This window comes from Gymnoscopelus braueri, assembly GCF_963280865.1.
Source record: "Gymnoscopelus braueri genome assembly, chromosome: 11".
In the NCBI taxonomy this organism is placed as follows: Eukaryota; Metazoa; Chordata; class Actinopteri; order Myctophiformes; family Myctophidae; genus Gymnoscopelus; species Gymnoscopelus braueri.
Window position 1 is genome coordinate 37,731,155 of NC_137613.1, and position 20,933 is coordinate 37,752,087.

Sequence of the window (20,933 nt, forward strand, 5' to 3'; positions counted from 1 at the left end):
CGCTGTGTGTCGCATCCACCAACACATACAGCCTACTCCCCCAACTTGTCAGGCTTCAGAGATAAGATGAACGTTACAAACACAATGCGGTCTCATTGAACTTTTCTCCTATCATTGTCAATGAAAGTAAGCCTGATCCATTAGTAAAAAGTGGTGCAATAGCACCAAAATATACCCCTGCATATTAACTGGACTAGCCCAGAATATACCGCAGGGTATAAAACAGGCTAGCCCACTATAACCCCAGGTATAGTTTGGCCTGGGCTATATTTTGGGCTGTTAGACCAGCCCTAATCAAATCACTGTCAGGGCCAACGGTCTTGCAGACCTCTAATGGGGGGGGGGGGGCGGGGGCACTAGGACACATTGTGGCACAGCAGCAGCAGGGCAGAAAATGAGGTTGCCCCCCGAAGCCTCTCTTTCTCCTCAGTTTGCGCTCTCTGTCTGTCTCTGTCTCTCTTTGTCTTTATCTCCCTCTGCACTCTCCCTCCCCAGTTGTTCCATAATCTGCCCACATCTCTCTCTCTCCCTATCTCCATTCTGCCCCCACTACCACTATCAACCACTGCCACCATGGTGAGTCCTTGGGTGGTTTTCTAGTAGAGGAAATGATCTTTAAGGCTATCATTTGAGCCCACCCACCCAAACTCCCTCTGTATCTGCGTTATCTTCCCTCACTGTAACAGTTGGCTTGTGCAGCATACTTGTACCTGTTGGCATCAGTATATATTAAAAAAAAGTTCCGTAATTATTATAATCGTGTTCTAAGTTTTCGCTGGCTTTTTAATTGTGCCAGTCCGATTGATAGAAACATAACCAAAAGTTGACATTGTTTGCAGCAAAACTGTTTATAAAAGCTGCTCTGCAGCTGAGTAAGAACAAACGTGACGTGGGTGGGTCAGCACAGTTCAGTTTAGATCACTACTGCAAAGGTGTCATGGCTACAGTGCCCATGGTTGTCTCTGAGGTCACCACTTGAGCATAAAAAGAACGGGATCTCCAATTAGCTATAGCTGGACAGCTGCTGAGAAACAGAGGTTCATGCTTCTGCAGAATGAGGCCTCTTTCCCTTCTTTCTCTCTCCCTTTCTGTCTCTCATGCTCTCTCTCTCTCTCCCCCTCAAATGATCTCCCCCCTCCTCTGTCTGCCCCCCATCCTCATCAGTTATCAAACATCTGCCCCAGTCTGCCTTAAAGAGACACAGGCCTCCTCTAGCTGACTCCCTCCATACAGCAGTGCTTCAGCCTTTTCATTTTGTCTTTTGCTACACTGACTAGTCGGAGTGATCCATTTAGGCATGTTGTAAGAATGCAAACGTTGCTGTACTGGAGCAGGAGGTCATGAGGCCTATATTTTTCCTATTTCCCTCTTATATTTGATCATCTTCATGAATTAATTCTTAAATGTAATTCAGGCCCTGTTAAGACGTATTATATCCAGATTTATCCAGATTGTGTCTACGTCCAGTTGAGTGACCACTTTGTGATCAGATTGCTACAATGGGCCACAAGGTTGAGCTTGCTGTGAATTTAAAACATGCTGCAGAAGATTGTCAAAACAGGGCACCCCAGTGGCTCACCTGTAAGAGTTCATACAACATCAAAAAGGCTATAGTCCTTCCCGGAGCTGACCCGGGTTCAAATATGTCCCAAAGTTCTTTGTTACGTGTCATCCTCTCTTGTCTCGCCTTTCCTTTCTCTCTCTCACTGTCACTATGGGAAATAAAAAGCAAATCAGAAAAGACTAACAAAAGAACAAGGAAAAAAAAGTTTATGAGGAGGGTATGGCCTGCCCTCCTGAACTTAACTTCAACTACTTTATTGTCACAGGTTTACAGGTATAAGCAAATAATTTTTTGTACAAATTTTCCCATCATTTGCAGTTTTCAAGAAAGGGAAGAAGAATAGAGATAGAAAGAGAGAACAAGGAAAACAAGTCAGATATTCCTGATATGAGCAGAGTAAAGTGTACACAGGTTAGAAGCAATGGAATGAGGCAGTTAAAATAGCAGCAGATATAGTAACCAATGTATACATGAGGTGCAGAAATAGAATAGCAGCATATTTAGAACATATGCATTTGTGCATATAGTCTCATGTGCAGGTGAGACGTCATTTAACGGCATGTTAGTGTAAACATAGGTGGCAGTTGGAGTACAGCAGCAGCTGACCGCCCCCAAATTGTCCCAACTTAATTTGTTGTGGTCATTTTGTCCCTACAGGATATGATGTACCAGCTACTCCAGGGCCTGGACTTCCTGCATTCACACCGCGTCGTTCACCGTGACCTGAAGCCCCAGAACATCCTGGTGACCAGCAATGGCCAGATTAAACTGGCTGACTTTGGCCTGGCACGCATCTACAGCTTCCAGATGGCACTCACCTCTGTGGTCAGCACCTATTCTATTCTATTCTATTCTATTCTGTTCACAATGTAACCTTACTCACCGGTTGAGGTTGAGAAGTGTTCCAGTGAACATGGAGTGACAGCCAAGTACAGCGCCACCATCAGGTTCTATGCAGTAACCACGAGCACAAGTCACCATCAGTGTTGATTTCGTCGACTAAAACTATGACGAAAAATGTTCGTCGACTACTTTTTTTTCACTGACGAAAAGTAAATGAAAAGTAAATAAAACCTAAGCTATGATGACTAAGACTAAATATATTGACAATTTCGTCAACAAATAAAAACTAGACTAAATGAAATGTTAGTGAGGGACTAGTGGAGAAGAGATCCAGTAGAACTAAAAAACAAGTCATTTTATGTTTGGTTGCGCTCAGGTGGTGCACTCTGAAAATAGCAGATCTACAAGATCACAACGCGTCGCAGCGCGACGCGTTGTGAGCTTGTAGATCGGCTATTTTCAGCATGCAACCACCAAGTGTAAAATCAGCCATTACGACACCACCAAGGCACCGCCAAAATAAGATGTAGTCAAGTCTAGTCGACTAAATCAACTGAACATTTAGTCGACTAAAATCTTATGATATTTAGACTAAAACTAGACAAAAACTAAAACATTTCAGATGACTGAAATATGACAAAAGCTAAATGGAATTTTATTCAAAAGACTATGACTGAAACCAAATACAAATTTGCTGTCAAAATCAACACTGGTCACCATCTGCTGCGTGGTGGCCGTGATGACTCCTGTGGCTGCGTCCGTTTCTCCATGTTCTATCCAGGGATGGAACTTAAGGATTTCTAGGCACTAGCCAGACATTTCTTTTAACTTGTGAAGGTGTTACTAGCCCAGTTTTGTATGTTTGTTTGTAGATACTGTAAATAATAGAACATGGGTCCCCAGATGCCCTTTTGTGGGAATCTAGTACTACTGTTGATGGGTAAAAAAAAAAAAAAAAATCAGGTAACTTGTCCTAAAGCAAATATAGAACAAAGCCTTCACTGAATAGCTCATTCTAATGTTACATCAATGTTACACTAATGCTGCAGTGCATCTGCATGATGGCGCTCAGATTTCACATTTAGATTTGATGTTATCTTCTAGCTAGCTGCCTTGCCAAAGTCAATCCTTGTAATTGTGAGATTGAAGAGCAGAAGCAAAAAGTTCCTAAATGAATGCTAAATAAATCGGTGCTAGGGAGACGGACGTGATAAAAGTTAGCATGTGGGGAATCCCCGTCACGCTCTGAAGCACACCAACATGGGACGATAGTCTACAGTACATTAGGCAAATAAATAACTGAAAATGACAAGCACTATTGTTAGATATTTAAAAGGTGCTGTGATAGCTTTTGTTTAAAAAAAAAAGGGTTGCTTTGTTAAAAGGTTAAAGCTCTATATTCTGATAGTAATCATTGCTATAGAGCGTTTGTTCAGTAACAGGGGTCTCCCCGTCTCTCCAGCTCTTTAATGAACAGAAAATAACAGGTGGGTTGCCAGTTTCAGCCAATCAGGGAAGAGCACCTATTTATCAGCTTCAATTTTGTAGTGTTCCAATTTTGTCTGCTCTTTTTTGTTTGTTTTATCCCTTCAAATTTCACTTGGTTGTCCTGTATCCTAGATGAGTTCTCTCCTGATTGAAGGAAATTGGTATCCTGACCTGAAAATGTATTTACTAAAAGTTTACTAAAGAGCTGGAGAGAAGGGGAGACCTGTGTTACTGAACAAACACACTATAGCAATGGTTACAATCAGAATAGAGAGCTATTTAACACTTACTTTAACAACCAAATATCACTTACACTACCTTCACTCACTCACAGTATTCATACTGTGCACATGTGTAGCCCTATAACCCTATTCCTCATCGCCGCCTTCGGATGAGGATAGATCTGATACGATCATCTGTATGAGTCACGCCGCCTCTTTTCATTCACTGGGGACCTTCCAAAACATGCCAGCTGGGAATGTGGCGTTGTCCGGGGAAGTAGCTGGCCTCGTCAACATCATAATCCAATGTCGAGCGCAGTCGGCTATGGGGCCGCTTCTCCATTTGGATCAAGGCCGGACCATTCTTGAGGATAGCTGGGTCTCCTGGGGTCCTTGTCTGTGTCGAGGTAGAACCATCGTACAGGAGTGGGACATGTTGGGCTGAGACTCTCAAAGGACCAACATTTGTATGAAAGGATGTACATGATCTCTAGGTTGGCTGCAATTGTTTCAGACTGTCCGATCAGAACAGTGGTCCAAGGGAGGAATCGGATTAGGCTGGCTCTGTTTAACCAGGGTTTTTTTTTTTTTTTTTTTTTAATTTCATGTCTACCATTTAATCTCTCATGGAAATTTATAAAACCACGGATTTCAAAAAGTGTAAACAGTGTCAAAGGTTTCACAGTACATTTTCAAACTGGTTGTCATTTATTTATGTATTCAACCTTCTGTCAGTCACTAAAACAACATAATCAAGAACAGAAGTTCTAAAACTAATTTTGTGCTAACTGACATTGCTGAAAAGTACAAACAGTGCATTTCTTTTCCAGATTGTCAAAAAGGGGAAGGGAAAAGGTGTTAAGTCACTTCAAGTATCACATTTTCAATATATTAACTTTATACAATATTATATTATATATTATTTTATCAGCAGCAAAAAGGTCAATACTTTCAATTGAGATTACCCAGAACTTTTACCAAAGGTAAAGAATTACACACATAAAGTGTTAAAGAAAACATTGAAGCCAACCATTATAGTGATAAACCATATCTTTCATTTACAAATTGCAAACATTCTTATTGTATAGGAATTGAGTGGGGGAAGTGTAAAGGTCCTTACACATTTTTTTTCATGCGAATAATACGTTTTTTAAAAAAACCTTATAAAGTCAATGCAAGCTTCCACACCAGTTTAGCGGAGCGAAAAAAGCGTCTTTTAATTATTCGGAACGAGTCAGAATTTTGCGTATATTCACATATTCGCCGGTGTGTAACCTTAGCCTTAAGGCTTAATTTATACTTCATCGCAGATCCCTTCCGACAAGTCATTGATTCAACTGAAAAAAGTGTCAAAGCTTCTGGGGTCAACTCTTTTTTTCAGTTGAAAATACATAGTTTATAGTGCTTGGCAACGTGTCGTCACCACAGGGGGGCGTGGCATAGTAGCTGCAGACATACTGGTGGAAGTCAAGGTTAAGTCAAGCTGTTTATGCCCCACCAAGATGTCCGCGCTACCAAATGACACTTGTTGACGCCCCCTTCAGGATTTTCTGCTACGCTAGGCGACAAATATGGTGGTTAAATGAGTGGTTAAATTGACTGCACTTTAAGTCATTGCTAGTCTTATATTTGGTCCTGAAAATGAGACATTGTCTTTGGATGCCAGACGTCACAGGTCATGTTCAGAGTTGTGAGGATCAGGAAGCTTCTGAATGTCGCCGTTTTGGAACAGATTGAAGTAAAAAATTACAATTTCCTCATAATTCTTCTTAGAAATCCTTTCATTGATGCCGTGGATCCTCTGAGCATCGCCAGGTTTGAGCCAGATGGGGGAAAAGCGATAGATATCATTGGTCAGCTCCTTGAAGTGACGGCTGTCTGTGTTCCCAATACAAATACCTGGTGCCACAGTTACTTGTGGAAACATGTCGAGCAGAGTTTTCTTGATGATCTGGTAACCGAAGGAGGTTTCATCATACGAACTGACAGGCAGAGGGTCGAATCCTGACACGAGCTCTATCTTCACACGCTCGTCCCCAATAGTGGACTGGATCAGGTCCATAATCTCTTTTAACGACTGTGCTGAATGGATACGCAGATTGACGAAGGCTTCGGCGAGTGAAGGGAGGATATTCACCTTAACTCCTGCATTAAACATGGTGACAGCGGTGGTGGTCCGTACAAAAGCGTTGGTGTCAGGTCTTCGTTCCATCATTCTGCCAATAAGTGGAGAAAACAGCCACAGGTTCGACATGAGGACTTTCAGTGGAAGCCCGAACTTATGAGCCAGATGTTCAAAGGTTCCACGTTCAGGTCCGTGTCCAAACAGTCTAGGCATGGGGTTATCCTCTAGCCTTTTCACAGCTGTAGCCAAGATACCAATGCTGCTCTCCCTGGGAGGCATGGAGGAATGACCTGGAAATGTAGACACACTCAGCTTCACTGTAGCTTGACCTTTCTCACTTACACCAATCAGAGCGGCGGGTCCGTCCACACCGCTGATGACTCCATCCAGAACCGCCAGACCCTCGTCCAGGACGAACGACAGCCGCACGTCGCGTTGTTTCAGCAAACGCACTATGTTCATGGCCCCCTGGTAACCTGACACTTCTTCATCGTGTCCCATGCCGATGTAAAAGCCCCTGCATGGTTTATAGCCTTTCATCAGCAAGTACTCCAGAGCCTGGAGAATTCCCATAAGAGAGTGCTTGTCATCAATGGTCCCTCTGCCATAAATGAAACCATCCATCTCCTTCGCAGAGAATGGTGGAGCTTCCCAGCCGTCAGCCTCGGACGCAGGAACTACGTCAATGTGTGCCAATAGCATGTAAGGTACCAGACGAGGCTGGGTACCTGCCACCCATAACAGGTGACTGTAGTTGGCAACGATCTCATGCTGGACCAGGTCCGAAGAAAAGATAGTTGGAAAGGCTTTCCTCAGGAAAGTGTTGAACTCCAGCAGTGCGGTGGTGTTGAGTTCTGTCTCTGAGGTGGACACGGTGGGAATCCGGATCGATTCTTTAAAAAGAGCGAGAAGTTCTTCTCTCTGGCGCTGGCTGATGTCTGCAGACAGGTGGTCGGTCTTCTCCCAGTGAGCGAGCTGAAGTCCAACGTTTACATCCAGTGACAGTGTCCTGATGGTGATGACCATGAACAACACCACGATAATGAACAGCAAGCTACAGACGACGATCTTTAAGAATCTACATAATTTGAAGTTTGTTCCGCGGTCTGTCATTTTGCCTTGTTGTTGTTGTTGATGGTCTTTAACCAGGGTTTAAAGGAAATGGCAACCGTAGGCAGTGTTAGGCGAGATATCGTAGTGATCGTGGTAGTAGTTAAAACGGTGAAGATACCACTTTGTAGCAGTCAAACGGTGAAGATATTACTTCCTGCTATTTTACTTCTACTTCTAGACTTTACACAACTGGTTATTCTCTGGATTGAATATGGATGAGTTAACGTCCAACTGGTATTGTTCGGATTCCTTGACTCTCTGCTGACGAACTCACACTGCCACTGTCTGCCCCCATAAGGTTGCGTTTTAAATACATTATTGGAATGACCCATCAAACACCATTCCTTCGCTTGTCATCTATTGGTTAAAACCTGATGACATCATTCTTCTGTTCAGACTCATTTCACAATAAGGCGTCTGAGCCGTCGTAAAACCAGCTAAACAAACATTTGATCATACAATATTGTATGACATGATTCCCCACAACTACTTTTATTTAAGTGATATTTTGCAGAAAAAGCACTCACTGGTGAATATGTGCATGAGTTTAAGTTTAAATTTTCAGATCATTGTCACCATCTCATCTGGATCAAAGATCAACTTTTCTCTTCTATTCTATTTGATTCTGCTGTACTTGCTGTACTGCTGGCCAGGTGCAGCTCTATACTGTAGCACTTCATTGTTGAGAATCATTTTATATTGATTTACCTCTGTCAACCCCTGTCAACAGGAACAAAAGGCTAGCTAGCTCCAGGGTTTTTCCTCTGCAACCCTGACATCACCTACCCACTTGTTCCCATTCTCTCCTTCCTTCCAGACAGTACCTTCATATTCAATAGATTTTTGATTCATGGTCCCCCATTTTAACAAGAGTGAAATTGTCCTTTGAAGTCTACTCTAACGGATTTGGGGTCAAAGTTCATCAGATGGAGGACTGTGTTTGTGTATATGAGCAGTATGCATGCTCACAGGGGCATCTGTATACGTGCAAGCGTATGCTTGTCACACACACCACCCACCCGTCTCCAGAGACGGAGATGAAAAAGCCGCTAATGTGATGTAGTGGGCAGTTAAAGGGCAGCCGCTGGTAGTCTGGCAGGGCCCAGTTAAATGATAGGGCTTCAGTGTGTAAAGCGAGAGCCCAGGGCCTCCCGTGGCCAGTCTCAGGAATCCCTCGGTGGCCGTCGCAGACAGAGATGGTATGGACGAGTAGGGACAGGCATCGCTCCCTTCCCACTGTCGGGTCTTTTGATGTCTGACTGTCGAGCACTAGGCTCTGATGACCAGATAAAACAGAGAAAAGGACCGAGAGAATGAGAGCGACTGAAAGGAGTCTTTGGATGAGCTTGAAGGAGGGAGAGATGAGAGTATTGGGTACTACAGCCCGACCGATGCAAGATTTTTGGGTCCGATGCCGATCCCTATTTGACTAGTGCTAGACCACTGATTAACAATGTTTAGACCGATATTGACCAGGATTTTTTTTATTTTATTTTTTTACATGGGAAATTCAAAAATAGCTTGTAGATTTGCTATTTTTCAAAACCTTTGAAAATGTTCGCCTACAATAACTTGCCCAAAATGGAGACACCAGGTTGAAAGTGATTTTTTTTTAAAACTTTCAATGGAAGTCAGTGGGGCTCTGATTTAGCTGAGGACCCCATGGAACCCCCTCAAGGACCCCTGGGGGGTCTCCGGACCCCACATTGAGAACCACTGGTTCATTTGATTAGAGACGGATACAAATGGACCAACTGAATACACAACCATTGTGTTTGTAGTATTCCGCTCATTTACAACACCGGTCCCTGAAGAGGACTTTTGATACAGCAGAAGAATAACGAAGAAAAGGAACACTAATATTTGGTGACATGTTACCAAAGTATAAAATCTACAATATGTTGACACGTACAACAATAAAATATCCAACATTATCACGTACCCAGCATTTATTTTACCTTTTGTAAGAGGAGTAATAAAAGGGCCAAGAGTGTATTATAAGTTTGTGCGGATTGGTGATCTGTCATATAACCCAGAGGGGGTTGTATGGCAGCTGATAATCTATGGAAGGTAAAGCCATATCTGAATTGGCAAAGCTGGCGGAATTGACACTGAGCGACCTCTGCTTAATCACTCAAACCCTTCTTGAGTTGACCGGGGTCCCTCAGGAGTCTTTACTTGGTCCGCTCCTTTTTTGCCTCTACACCAAATCCCTTAGCCGAAAATAGCCGTTGATTTGCTATTTTCACTAAATGTTCGAAAATTTTCACTGAATGTTCGTCTGTTACGAAATCCCCAGAATAGCGATGCTAGGGTTCTTGTGATTAATAGCTTTGACCGTTGAGCTCAGAAAGATCAGATTAAGGAACTCACCATGTCAAATGTGGACACAACTCAGCCGTCAAACATGGTTACTATTGATGGTTTGGTAGAATTCACGGCTGAGGAGACACTGCAGTTAGTTTATGCAGATGCGGAGGAACCATGCAGAGTAGAACACGGAGACCTTCGATGAGGCAGGCAAGCAACACATTGGTTATCTCCAGTGTTTGAGCCAACTGACTGGTGGAAATTTCCGTTGGGACTAGACCTTTTTTTTTATATTGCAGGTGGGAGTTCCTTGTTGACAGTAATATCATACTGTAGTTATCATACTAGGGCTGTGTTAACTGGCTTTACTGACCAAGATTGTACATTTCATCATTGAAATTCGTTCCTCTTAAAAAAATCGATACAATTAATGCAATTGTTCGGGCATGACATGTGAGCCCTCACCTGGTGGCTCGGGGTGTTATGCCTGCCCTGCACTCGGTTGGATATACTCATGCGACGATGAAATGCCCAGGTAAATGTTTAGATAGATCAACTAATACTCGGCAAATGCCCAGGTGATAGTTTATACAGTAGGCCTCTATATCGACTAATAACAGAAAAGTAGAAAACCATATAGCATAAAATAAGGTTCATGATTCCAAGCAGGACCTTTTTAGGGACCAATATATTAAGCACGCTATAATCTTAGTTCTACTTCATTCCTACTGACCGCCAGAGGCAGTGTTTTCAACACCTGGATATCCATCACGCGCTCGCGTATGGGTCGAATATTAATACCAACAAAGTCACTCGTGACCTGTGTGCACGCACGCCACCTATATAGGGGCGGGGCACACAGCGTTCATCCTCTTTCATCTTTTCGCCTCCAAAGCGTAGGTCGATACTTGCAGCTGCGCGTGAAGTTTCGTAACCAACACGGTTGGGGCTACGGACTACGGTCCGTCCTCCAGAGACTGCGTAGCCTGCTACCATGGAATTACGTTACCCCGTTTATAGGGGCTGTCGGAAAGGAACAAGGAAGGAGAAAAAAAAAAAAAAAAGAAAAAAGCATGAAGAAAAGGCGACGGTGAATGGAGTTAGCGGCTGCTTGTAGCATTGGAGCTAACGACAACATCACCGTTAACTTTCCCCGCTCCACCGTTGTTGTTGAACCTGGCACGGATAACTATGGGCCATAGCTGTGCATTGGCGACGGTGAGTGCATGTATTGTGCTGTTTACAGACAAATAAAGTAAAAGAGGGGAAAGTATTCAGCGTTGAGGATGTATCCCATTCTGCCGCTTTGAGAAGACCGTCTCTCGCCTCGATGAGACGACGGCGGTGGAGCCAGATTGACTGGTTAATGTGTCTCATAGAAGGTGTTCTTTCGCCTCGAGGAGACGACCAAAGCGTTAATGAGCGCAGTGGCAGGTAACTGGGCTCCATTAAAGTACAAATACCCAAGCGAAATTGTACTTAAGTACAGTACTGAGTACATGTACTTAGTTACTTTACACCACTGTATGAGAGCTCTTCTGTGAATGTTTTTGCTGAAAGTGGTTCTCACTTTGACGCAGACATTCTATCTACCAGACATATGGCGCTTGTTTGCTATCCGGCTCAGTCAGTACACTGTCTACCTGCAAGTCTGTAGGTCCCTGGTTCAAACCCCAATTTAACCAGTCCAAATATAATTTAGCTGCAGCTAATAAAGGACATCCATTGTGTGCTTCACTCTGTCGTTATTGGACGATATACTGTGTACCTATTACTACAGGTACTTGGTGCCGTGCTATGAGCTTGTAGATCTGCTATTTTTGAATAGCCAAAGTGTAAAATAATGCTTTTTAGCTCAAATCTAAAAATGACACAGTTCCAGGTCTTAATGGGATAAAAGAGGTCTCGCTGATCAATGACAGCTGACTTAAGCAGCATATATGCCAATACTGCCACTGTGTGTGCTTAACCTCACAGTTTGAGTGTGTATCATAGCTTGAGTGTGACTCGCTGCTGCTATTCAGGTTATACTGCTTTGTGCTTGGTAGTGAAATGGAATTATAATACTGGTATGGTTCAAGTGTGTCTTGCCTTGCCATCACTTGGCTATCATACTGTGGGTACTTGACACATGACTTGACACTGTGGCTTGAGTGGTTGTCGCTCCTTGCTACGACGAAGTTACATATTAGTAGCATTGTACTCTGGGTACTGATAATCAATAAGCTTTGTTTATTGGCAATGGATCCCCATTAGCTGCGGCAAAAAAGGGAAACCAGCAGCTATTCTCCCTGGGGTCCAAGACAACATTAATTAACATTAATGTTAATTGTGTTAATTGTGTCCAAGACACAATACATTAACAAGTACATATGTACTTGACGCTGTAGCTTGAACGATTCTCGCTCTGTTGCTATGGCTACGTTACCAATAGCACAAGTATATCTCACTCTGCTGCTGTTACCCACTAATACTGTGTGTACCTGGTACTCACTCCTGCTATTCAACATATGCAGTATACTGTGAATACTGATGGCATAGCTTGAGGATATGTCGCTCTGCTGCTATCCAGATAATACTATGTGCTTGGTAGTGAAATATTCTTAAATAACTCTATATGACGATTGAAGTGTGTTTTGCTTTGCCACTTCTTGACTATCATACTGTGTCCTTGACACGGTAGCCTGAATGATTCTCGCTTTTGCTACGGCTACGTCATCAGTAGTATTGAGTGTCTCACTCTGTTGCTGTTGCCCATGGATTATTGCAACAATTGCTGGTCCCAGAAGGGAAGGTCCATTACTTGTGCCGGTCATGTCCTGACTATGGTGGATATAGCGTTGAGAGTGCATCTCGCTCTGCCGCTTTTGAGGGACCACGCCACTGCGGCGTGCGCCCACTGGAATATACCGCTAGCATTGGGAGTGTGTCTCGCTCCGCTGCTGCTGGTAGCTCCACTACTGCTTGTCAATGGACGACAGAAGGGAAAAGGATTAGCGTTGAGAGTGCATCTCGCTCTGCCGCTTTGAGAAACCATGGCGGGCGGCCCACCGCCATTATAGCGTAAGCATTAGGAGTGTGTCTCGCTCCGCTACTGCTTGTCGCTGGACGAAAGGAGTGGAAAGTATTAGCGTTGAGAGTGTGTCTCGCTCTGCCGCTTTTGGAGGTACCACGCCACTGCGGCGTGCGCCCACTGGAATATACCGCTGGCATTGGGAGTGTGTCTCGCTCCGCTGCTGCTGGTCGCTGGCCAGAGGAAAGAAAAAGGAGAGGAACCACGTGCGGCCCACCGTAACGTAGCTTCAGCATAGTAAGTGTGTCCCACTCCGCTGTTGCTTGTCGCTGGACGAAAGGAAAAAAAGGGGTCAGCGTTGAGAATGTATCCCATTCTGCCGCTTTGAGGAACCATGTGCGGACCACCGCAACATAGCTTCAGCATAGTAAATGTGTTCCACTCCGCTACTGCTTGTCGCTGGACAAAAGCGTTGAGAGTACATAGCCCAGCTGGCCATAACGGCTTGGCCTAGATGGATGCGTCCAACAACTATCGTTGTCGTACACCCTCGGTGCCGTACATCATGAGATTTGGCATGTGGGCCAGTTCCAGAACCTCTTACCAAGGACTTGTCAGCCATGGGGAGTACAGCCCAATATGGCCTAGACCCAAGGCCACTGGTTGATGCCAACATTGCTTACTTACTTACATTACCTTACTGTAAGTCGATCCGGATTAAGAGCGCCTGCTAAACGCCTAAACTGTGAACATTGCTTCTCTGGTGGTGTCACTAGATGAAGCTGTTGAGCTGGATGACCGTTGCTCATGGCCACAGTGTTAGTCTCTGATCTGCTAACTAGAGCCATGCCACAGCGGCTGGAATGTGACGTATTGGACATTCCCTTGACTACCTCGCCCTGGCCCTCCGGCATGCGAGTGTTGATGCGCAGACACAGCGCCTATCCAGCGCCTATCCAGCGCCTATCCAGCGCCTATACAGCGCCTATCACTCTAGGCGGTTGCTTGCATGATTAGAGAATTGGCACTGTCTACTTTGGTAATGAGCCAGAGCCTCTGGGTGTCCCGGGTTCGACGCCAGGCCAGAAGTGGGTCAATGTGTGTCCCTGTCTGAGCCCCTAATTGCCCCATGAGCACCGGAGAATGGCTGCTCACTGCTCCTAGTAGTTCTAGGATGGGTAAATAAATACAGCGGACAAATTTCACGCATGTACAAATGTGCATATATATTTTGTGGCTTGGGCTTCGAACCCCAAGACTGCAACAGAATGGTGAGGGTCTCCAGCCAGTGTCGCTAATGCACCGGACCTGCGTGCAGTGCACCTGGCCCTCAGGATGTTTATGCCGTGTTCAATAACACAATTTGTCAACAGTCTGCCTTCTGGGGCGCTTGACCCAGTCAGTCTCTGCAGGAGGCTTGGAAGCTCCTTTCGTGGACCTTGCCTCATCTTGCAAATTTCATAGCAATGCGCTTGTTGGGTGTACAGTCCAGGCTGCGGACATGTTTCCCACTGGAAGCCTCTTGGATCCGATAGCAGTTCGGATCACGGGAATAGCTATGGCAGAGCGGTAGTACCGTTAGCCTTGAGGGCATAATGCGTTGTTGACTGTAGGTCTCCCTTTACGGGACAGACCAGTCCGTTAGGGCAAGATGCTCTGGCCTACTGCAGCTTCTCAATGAAGTGCCTTGGCCTCTCCACAGAGACGAGATCTCCTGTCACAGTTAGGGGGGGAGGTGCATGTGGCATCCTCACTCCTAACCTTCGGCTGCGTCATTGGCCACTGAAATTCAAAACTATTGTCCGAAAATTACTGGATTTTTGGGCATCGTACACCAGGGCGTTGCACGCCAGCGAGTGTAGACTGTGCTCTAGTCGGGACAAGGGCCACTGCATAGGTTAGAGCGTTGCTCTGTGCTTATGCTGCCCTAGATATCTGCGGATGATGTTAGATGGAGGGTTCAGCCTCTCTACCATTGAGATGCTCTCCGCGTGTGGCCCCCACAGGTTGCATGGGTGCCTTCATGATGCTTGCCTGTGGTATTGGAAGCTTTGTCCCCAGCCGGTACATCGGGCTGCTCTCAGATGACTATCTGCTAGTACTCTTTGTCCTCACTGCTCCATCTGCAAAAGTGAGTAGATGGGCTTCATGCCCTGGCCATTGCCAGAGTGTTAAAGTGGGATTCCGATGGGTCTGGGTTACCATATGGCCGACCCCTCCTTACGTCCTCAGAGGCTTTCTGCATTTCACGTCAGCTAGCCTGTTTTGTTAGTTTGCTCCTCAACCAGAGGTGGAGCAACTGCATTCTAGTACCTGCCTATTGTGTCCCGTCCGGGCTCTGTGGCAGGACATAGCCGTGATGGCTGGAGTTTAGTTGTATTTGTCTGGGAGGAAGGGCACAGCTGTGCCTTGGCTTAATGGAGACTTTCATTGCTGCGTTCAGGCAAATGTACGTCTTCAGGGGGCCTCTAGGTTCCCCCAAGGCCTTTCTTGACCGCGGGGGTTGCCAGAGCCTCTCCCTCAGTGATACAGGCTTGGAGCAGGCCAGGAGATGCAGCCGAATGAGCTTCATCTTTCATGGGCTTTTGCCCGCTCACATATATAGTCAACCTGGCCGTCTCGCATCCTGTGGCGACGGCTGTGGTGTTGTCTGTTTATTCTATCTGCAAACCGACTTCGGTAAGCGCAGATTCCTCGTGACTATGTTGGTATTAGTCATCCAGGTGTTGAAAACACTGCCTCTGGCGGTCAGTAGGAATGAAGTAGAACGAGAGTTATGCATATAACTAAGGTTCTACGAATTCCGGATGACCGCCAGAGTTGACTGTCACTCGGAATCTCGTTCTTGACGAAAAGATTTCATGAGGATGAACGCTGTGTGCCCCGCCCCTATATAGGTGGCGTGCGTGCACACAGGTCACGAGTGACTTTGTTGGTATTAATATTCGACCCATACGCGAGCGCGTGATGGATATCCAGGTGTTGAAAACACTGCCTCTGGCGGTCATCCGGAATTCGTAGAACCTTAGTTATATGCATAACTCTCGTTTCAGTTCTATATAGAGGATGTTCAGTCTATTACAATGTAATTGCATTACAGGAATTTAAACTGATCTTGGCTGGAACTTCTTGAAGGGTCCCCTATAAAAGCCATCGCTTAAGCCTTACACCAACTTTGCTATTTGTCACTGTTTGGTTTCCTTAGAGAAAGTTGTTTCTATGGTTGTCATGCACTTTATTATTCAGAGAACACTTGGTCACCATCTCGATTGAACATCCTTTTTCACTTCCTATATTTGATATTTGTGAATGATAGGCCAGGTAATTAAGAAGAAGTGCCATTTTAAGCCAACCAACATGCACGTGGTGACACGCTGGGGTACACAATGTAGAGCCAGTGCAAGCTAACCCTGTTAACCCCCTATCCTCTGGCATTAACCCTGTGTGTGTGTGTGTGTGTGTGTGTGTGTGCATGCGTGCGTGTCTTTGACCATAGCTGCCATGTGGTTTGTGAGGACGTTGGTGTTCAGTCAAATCTTTTATGAGGAGGAGGAGACATTTTCACATATTCTCTAGCATAGCAGTTGGACTGTTTGCCTGGGAATTCACCTTAGGGCCTGACTAAGAGATACTGAATACCCCCAACATGCACGCATACATACAAACACACACAAACATTTAGGCACGCATACACACACACACGCAGTAACTCACTCATACACACGCACACTTCCTTCCTTATTTGTTCTGATTTGGAGGAGGTGCATTGTGTGTGTGTGTGTGTGTGTGTGTGTGTGTTGGAGGGGCTGATAGGGGGATTCCAGGCTCAGGAACATTCATCTGGAACTGGAGATCCCGTGCTCACATTGCAGCACACACACACACACACACACACACACACACACACACACACACACACACACACACACACACACACACACACACACACACACACACACACACACACACACACACACACACACACTTCCATTTAGCGTTTCCTCTTACTAATACAGGCAAATTCACAGTGCATACATAAAGTCTCACACACACACACACACACACACACACACACACACACACACGTATGTGTGCAATCTCTCTCACACATGCGCGCACGCACATTCTGTTATGGAGGATCTTCCCCTTTACCCGACAGACCAGTACTCACTTATTTAGTCACCTAGTGGCCATGTTACTGGCAGACAGATGGTCTTCAGAGAACTGTTGCTGTTTTAAACTAACGGCGCACACACACACACACACACACACACACACACACACACACACACACTCCCCTCTCACTTTCAATGTGATTCATTAACAGCTTCTGGAATGACGAGACAGACAGGGAGAGCATTTGCATAAAGCTGTCAAAAGAGCCCCTTAGGTTTTTTTTTTCTTTTCTTTTTTCATTCCATTAACTCAGTGGTTCTCAAAGTGGGGACCCCCAGCGGTCCTTGAGAGGGTTCCAGGGGGTCCTCAGCAAAGTTAGTTAATGTAACGTCAAAATCAGTATAACTGCCTTTAACCGTGTATACGTCGGCTATTTGAAAATAGCTGATCTACAAGCTCACAATGCGCTGTGACGCGACGCTTTGTGAGCTTGTAGATCTGCCATTTTCAGAACATCTTGATGAAATGTGATCCATTTGGAATATATTTGGAATCATAAAAACCAGAACCACTGCAATGACTGAAAATGGCATGTTCATGCATTCCGTTAATAATTTACTAGAATTATAAATGGAACGTTTTTCGTACTTTCATGCGATGTGTGGACACCATAAGTATGTCATGCACAAGTAGATAAGCTGTGTGCTTCACTGTGAGAGTGCATGATGAGTGTGGCTCCTGCTTATATGTCTAAAAAACGTTGTGACTGATGGCCCCATTGAACGCCAACACACACACACACACACACACACACACACACACACACACACACACACACACACACACACACACACACACACACACACAGCCCCCACCCATCCCTATACCCCCTCAACCGCCCCTTATAACACACACACACACACACACATATTTCCTTCCCTGTCTGCTCTGATTGGGTCACGAAAATAAGTTATGGGAGGGGTGTGTGTGTCCACACCCCTCTCAAGCTCCACTGCTGAAAGTAAGGGGAGAGAGAGAGAGAGAGAGAGCGAGAGAGAGACCACCCATTAGGCTGGTCCACGGGGCCAGATTAGGCTGCCCCTGGCGGTCCCTGGTGGTCTGTTGCCTTTTGTTGATGGTCTTATAATGACCCCGGTCTTGCTTGAGGCTCATTGTGCTACCTTGAGTGACAGGCGGCAGCGTAAAGCTGACATGTTAAGCTGACGCACCAGAGACGAGCAGAGGGAGAGGGGAGAGGCAGTTATTCTTTTTGTTCATCGGATCAAAATCTCATAGATACTGGTAAAGTGTGTGTTGGAAAAGACGATTATTTTTTGCGCTCGAATCGGTGTTGATTTCGTCGACTAAAAAACTATGACGAAAAATGTTCGTCGACTCCCTTTTTTTCACTGACGAAAACTAGATAAAAACTAAGCTACGATGACTAAAACTAAGACTAAATATAGTGGCAATTTGGACAACAAATAAAAACTAGACTAAAAAGTTTGAGGGACTAGTGGAGAAGAGATCCAGTAGAACTAATAGACAAGTCAACTCATTTTATGTTTGGTTGCGCTCGGATGTTGCGCTCTGAAAAGAGCAGATCTACAAGCTCACAACGCGTCGCGCTGCGTGTGTGATCGGCTATTTTCAGAGCGCAACCAAGTTTAAAATCGGGCATTACGACGACATCAAGGCTCTGCCAAAAAAACTTTTTAGTCAACTAAATCAACTGTAGATTTAGCCGACTAAAACTAGACTAACAGTAAAACATTTCAGATGACTAAAATATGACTAAAACGAAATGGAATTTGATTTAAATGACTGACTGAAGCTGAATCAAAACTTGCTGTCAAAATCAACATTAGCTCGAATGCAGTCTTGACCAAAGTAATCTGGTCATTACGGAGTGTTCAGTTTTCAAGTTATCTACTTGCCAGCGTTAGAGCGAGAGATGTCACTGTACTGTTGATAAGCCAGCCCACATGTCCATTTGTAGTCGACAAAGGATAGACCCGTCCAACGTATCTCAGTTGTGCCAGTGTCAGTTGACCAGATGTCGTCTCCTGGCTTGGTCTCATAATGGTGACCTCCAGCGACCCGACCAAGCTCATCTCTTCTGTATGTAGCGCTTACCGGATTGTCCCATGAAACCCATTAGGTTACCTTTCCCCAGCACATCATGTGCATGTTTTTTTTTATGTGAGCAGTTGTTGCCAGACACATTCGCGTTTTCGAGTTCAAAACCGAAATAAGCCGAGAGGTTGTCGCAATGTGCGACAATTGTCAGGGAATATACCGGGGGCCTTGTTCAATCCTTCTATCTTAAGTGGGCCTGGTATTGGGTTATGGCCAAAAAAAGAGTAGGATTGTATGGGGTTTTGAGCCTCATTTCTATCATGTGGCCCCTAAAGCAGACTGACGATGAATAAACAGCTTCCATTTGATTTGATAAAACTGAACCAGTGGCCCTGAAGCAGAAAAAGGAAAGCCATAAAGGCCATGTGCAGCTGACTATTAGATCAAGGATTACTGTTGGTGATATTAAAAGCATAAAGAGGGGTGCTTGAATACAGTCTGGGGCTGACCGAAGAACATTCGATGTGTTCATGTGGCTTATTTTTTTATTATTATTTTTTTTTTCATTGGTTAAGCAGTCGCTATTCATTACCTGACAGATGTGTACAGGTTTACCGTATTGTCCCACTCGCTGTAGCTAACAATTTGATCACAAAGTGCACACCTACAAATGGAGAGCCACACCAGGGTGGCAATGGCTCAGGAGAGCGTCCTTGAGGAGGTTTGTGCCTTGCATGGTTTCCTCTGTCGTCTGTGAGTGAATGGAATGCTTATTATATATATGTGTGTGTGTGTGTGTGCACGCCGAGCGTTGCAAAGTCACCAGTCACTTCAGCCGACTCAGCGCCGTCCGAGTTATGTTCCGATAGGGAAAGAATCGTAAATCCCCCCCGCCGCGGGAGAGTGCGGGAGGTGAACTCGGCGAAAACGAGCACTCCTTTTTCCTGACTGGTTTTCCAATCATACTATATATCTGCGAGTGTGTTCACTCACAGCAACCACATGACTTGGTCATATAGTATCTGGTGAACTAGACTTGGAACAGCCACTTTGGGTTTTGCAAGGTTTCCTGCTTCCTTGTTGTGCAGAGGAGTCTAATTGTAACCTGATAAAAGGTATTTTCGCCACCCCAGAATCCCCTGCCTATCGGCCTGCCAGTGCGTCTTCACAGAACAAGACCCTCCATACTGTATCGCACATGACATTTCGACAAAAATTGAAACCAGATTTCCTGCTTTCCCAGCACTCAACGAAAGAACGACTTCGCTCAGTCTGGAATTGAGTGTTCGATTCCGGATCTGTCATTTCCTATCCACGAGCCTCCTCTTTTCAGTTTGAAAAGAAAGGAGTTTAACCTCCTTAACCCTTATTTGACCAAGGTCTCCCAGGGCTCTATACTTGGTCTGCTACTTTTTTTCCCTCTACACCAAATCTCGTCACTGCAAATAATGCATGAGCTTGAAGATCTGCTATTTTTGCCGAATGCCTGCCCCAGAATAGGGACGCTAGGGTTCATGTGGTGAAAGCTGTGAGTGGGTGGGATATGGGGGGGACCCCATTGAACCCCAAATGTTTGAGGTGGCAGAAATTGACATTGTCACTTCCACAGAGTGATTCATGTCATAGACAACAGAACCTCATGCCACATATAGAAAGGGACTTGCCCGTTTAGAGATAGTGAGATTTCTGGGGAGCACATTTGAGTCATAATGACAATATCATACACTCAAAAGGCAAGGAGACCTTTCGTTTTACGTAATGAGAGGTGGTAGATAGCCAGAAAAGCATGGTGAACAGTTTGGTGTGCTCTCCCTCCCGGACTTATTAATGATAATCTGATGACATACCAACGGATATGCAGATGATTTCTTTGTTTGTGAAACCACATGGTTCATAATCCCTCACTCATCACTGTCTCACTCTTGTTCTGTATTAACAGGGTGCATTTTTTTACACTCCGCATCCGAATTAACGCTCATGATTTTGCTGTTGCGCGAACACATTTCCTGTAGACTTTGAAAATTACGTCAATGACATCTGTTTAATTCTTTTTGTCATTTA

General features: G+C 45.0%; 2 protein-coding genes across 2 annotated transcripts in view; one reads left to right on the forward strand and one right to left on the reverse strand.

Moving 5' to 3' along the window:
* The window catches only part of cdk6 (cyclin dependent kinase 6), a 53,714-nt gene that overhangs the window by 11,081 nt on the left and 21,700 nt on the right, over positions 1-20,933 (forward strand). The window contains exon 4 of the mRNA XM_080441569.1: positions 2,222-2,389. Within this exon, the coding sequence (XP_080297695.1) occupies positions 2,222-2,389 (168 nt within the window). The remainder of the gene's footprint in view (positions 1-2,221; positions 2,390-20,933) is intronic.
* LOC308094753 (N-fatty-acyl-amino acid synthase/hydrolase PM20D1.2-like) lies at positions 5,406-7,369 on the reverse strand. The gene has a single exon (XM_080441568.1). It carries the CDS (start codon positions 7,352-7,354, stop codon positions 5,786-5,788), a length of 1,569 nt encoding a protein of 522 aa, XP_080297694.1. The 5' UTR covers positions 7,355-7,369; the 3' UTR covers positions 5,406-5,785.

Coding starts and splice junctions, on each gene's coding strand:
- LOC308094753 (XM_080441568.1), bottom strand. CDS start 7,354: ATGACAGACCGCGGAACAAACTTCAAATTATGTAGATTCTTAAAGATC.